This window comes from Myotis davidii, unplaced genomic scaffold (assembly GCF_000327345.1).
Source record: "Myotis davidii unplaced genomic scaffold, ASM32734v1 scaffold120, whole genome shotgun sequence".
NCBI classification, from domain to species: domain Eukaryota; kingdom Metazoa; phylum Chordata; class Mammalia; order Chiroptera; family Vespertilionidae; genus Myotis; species Myotis davidii.
Window position 1 is genome coordinate 4,315,936 of NW_006294778.1, and position 3,230 is coordinate 4,319,165.

Here is a 3,230-nt window from a genome sequence, read left to right on the forward strand (position 1 = left end):
GCCGAGCTGTGAGTAGGCCAGCACTTCCTGGGGAGGGGAAGGGAGTGATCAGAGGAGAGGATCACATCGCCATCTGGGAATATTCCCGATGTGAGCCCAACTCAGGCTGCCGCTTGGTCTGCCTGCACCTTGGCGGAGTTTTAGGAGCACTTGACTCTTCTTCAGTGAATGCTATGGTCCTAAATCACAGCCACACCACAGACCATTCTCACGGGGCGGACTGCACAGTCCTTGGAAACGTTAAGTCAATCTTGAGTCTTCTGTGTCAAAACCCTGCAACAGTCCCCACTTCACTCAGAGGAAATGTCAAAATCCTTACAATGCCCCATGAAGGCCAAACCTGGACACTGTGGCTCCTCGGACCCCATGCCCAGCTTCCTCTTGCTCACTCTGCTCCAGCCACACTGGCTTTCCTGCTGCTCCGACCTGTTGGCATACTCCTGCTTTCATCCTGTGCCTGGCTGTTCCTTCTTCATGGGACGGTCTCCCCCAAATCTGCATGTCTCAAATGTCACCTTCTCTCTAAGGCACAGAAGGTTCTCAACCTTCTGGCCCTTTAAATACAGTTCCTCATGTTGTGACCCAACCATAAAATTATTTTCGTGGCTACTTCATAACTGTAATGTTGCTACTGTTATGAATCGTAATGTAAATATCTGATATGCAGGATGGTTTTAGGCGACCCCTGTGAAAGGGTCATTCGACCGCCAAAGGGGTCGTGACCCACAGGTTGAGGACTGCTGCTCTAAGACCTTTCCTCATCTCTCTATGCAAAATGGAAACCTGTGGTCCCCTCTCCACCCCACTTCCCTGCTCTACTCCCCCCCATATCACCTTCTAGCATTCAGTAGGATTTACTTGTTTACTCTGTTTATTATGTTTGTGTATTTTCTTCACTAATATAGCTCAAGCACATAGTAAGTGCTCAATAAATACTCACTGAACAAATTATGAGCAATCACACTACCCAGTTCAACTTTGCCACTGTGCAGACAGGACTACTACTACCCAGAGAAATTAGTTTGCTGTAGGGCACATAGCCAGTGGGTTTTATTTTGACACTGTCTTTTCTCTGAAATGCTGTCATGAGACAAGCTCCTAGATAGCAGAAATGTTGGATTGGGTGATTATCTTTAGAGTGCTTACGGTAACCCTGATTTTTAGACCAGTTAGATAGGTACTATTGGTTTGTGGACAAAGATTCACCATTTAGGGGTCCTTGGTTTAACTTCTGCCCTGATTCTGCAAGCCCCATATTTATGCATAGTCTACTCTCCTTGGCTGTGTCCATGACCTTGTTCGGCCTCCGTTTCTTTGTCTTCAAAGTGAGAATAATAGCAGAAGTGAGCTCATAAAGTTGCGTGAAGATTTCTTCCTTCTAATAAGGATTTACTGAGCACCTGCTCCATGCAAGCCACAAGGCAGAGAAAATCCTTCCCCTTACAGAGCTTACACTCTGCACAATTAGTGAAAGGGCTCAGTGCAGAGTAAATTCTCAGGAAATATTAGCTTTCTTGGGATTGTTCTTGTTATTATTAATTAGCTCAGATCTTTGATCAGTCAACCTCAAACCCTTCTCCAGTGGGGGCTTTCTCTTCATTGGACATAACTTGTAGACCATTGAAATGACTTTAAGTGCAGTGCAAAAGACAAGTTGACACCATGTGGATAGTTTGGCTCACTGTGTGATCACCAGGCAGGCCTAGCTCACTATGTCCCACCCTGTCCCTGAAGATCAGACTCTCAAGACGGCTCTAGATGCGCACAGAGATAGTAATACCAGCTCACACCAAGACAGTACTCTCCATGTGATGGCCTCAGGTCTAAGTGCTTTACAAACATGAACTCATTAATTATCACAATGACCTTAGGAAGTTGGTGCTATCATTATCTCCATTTTACAGATGAGAAAACTGAGGCCCAGAGAAGAAAGTAACTTGAAGGTGATGCTACAAGTGGCAAACCCAAGCTTCAAATTCAGGCAATGTGGTCCAGTGCCCATGCTCCTAACCATGACTGTGAGCCTTTGCCCTCTGCTTTGAGGCAACCCCTCCTTCCCTGAGTGAAAACGAGCAGACACGGTACTTACCGTCAGGAAGTTTGTGAGTGAAGGGAAGGACATCAGGACCTGCAGTAGATTTCCACTGCACGAGAAGCCATCTCCCACGTAGCCCACCTTGCAGGTGCAGTTCACATCTGGAAGGCAGGAGCACATGGCAGGGACCTCAGCTGCCAACCTCACCCTTGAAAATTGGTTGGCCAGGCTGAGGATGGCTCACCAGCTATGTGGCCTGAAATCGGAAGTGCAGCTGGGAGAATTACCTTTCATCCGGTAGCAGAAGACATCCCACATTTCACTCTTGTTGTTTCTCGGTCCATAGTCCACTATCCCAACAACACCAGAGCCACAGTTCTGGGAGGCGTAAGCTGTGGGGTAGGCAACCCGCCCACTCTCAATCCAGCCTGCCGAACAGATGTGGTACTTGGCCTGTAGGGACACAGATGTGGCTATGGGTTAGCTGCAACTTCATATTTGTTGTGGAGTCCTTTGGTTAATGCCTGATCCCCCCCAACAGACTGTAAACTCTAGGGAGTCAGGGTTTATGGTTCATTTTGCCACTTGTACCCCTCTGCCTGTAATGCAGTAGATGCTCATTAAGTTTCTGTTGATTGACCCATTGTATAGATAAAAGTGGTGCCCTCTCTTTCTTATAGGCTTCTGAGTCCTTCACGCTCATTTTCCTTTTCTCTGCTCTTGAGAAAGGATTTGCTCTTAGCCATTTACTCCTGGTAAAAATTCTGCTTACGGATTGGCAGAACTCTAACTGATCATCACCACTATCATCACCACTATCATCATCATCATCATCCTTACCATGTTCAACATCACCATTACCACCTTCATCATCACCATCATTAACACCATCATCATCATCACCATCACCATCTTCATCATCTTAACACAATGGGAGCTTATTCTGGGACAGGTTCTGTTGCAAGGGCTTTTCATGCATCAACACCTTTAACCCTCACATCAACCCTTTGAGGTGAGAACTTAAAAAAATTCCCATATTTCCCAGCCAGTGTGGCTCAGTGCTTGAGCATTGGCCTATGAACCAGGAGGTCATGGCTTGATTTCCGGTCAGGGCACATGCCCGGGTTATGGGCACAATCTCCCATGTGGGGTAAACAGCTGATTAGGAGGCAGCTGATCAATGATTCTCTCTCAT

General features: G+C 46.7%; 1 protein-coding gene across 1 annotated transcript in view; it reads right to left on the reverse strand.

Moving 5' to 3' along the window:
* Positions 1 to 3,230, reverse strand: part of STAB2 (stabilin 2) — a 165,518-nt gene that overhangs the window by 9,653 nt on the left and 152,635 nt on the right. Inside the window, 4 exon segments of the mRNA XM_006769396.2 lie at positions 1 to 9; positions 12 to 27; positions 2,090 to 2,196; positions 2,323 to 2,488. The exon segment at positions 1 to 9 is cut by the window's left edge and continues 89 nt beyond it. Coding sequence (XP_006769459.1) covers positions 1 to 9; positions 12 to 27; positions 2,090 to 2,196; positions 2,323 to 2,488 — 298 coding nt within the window.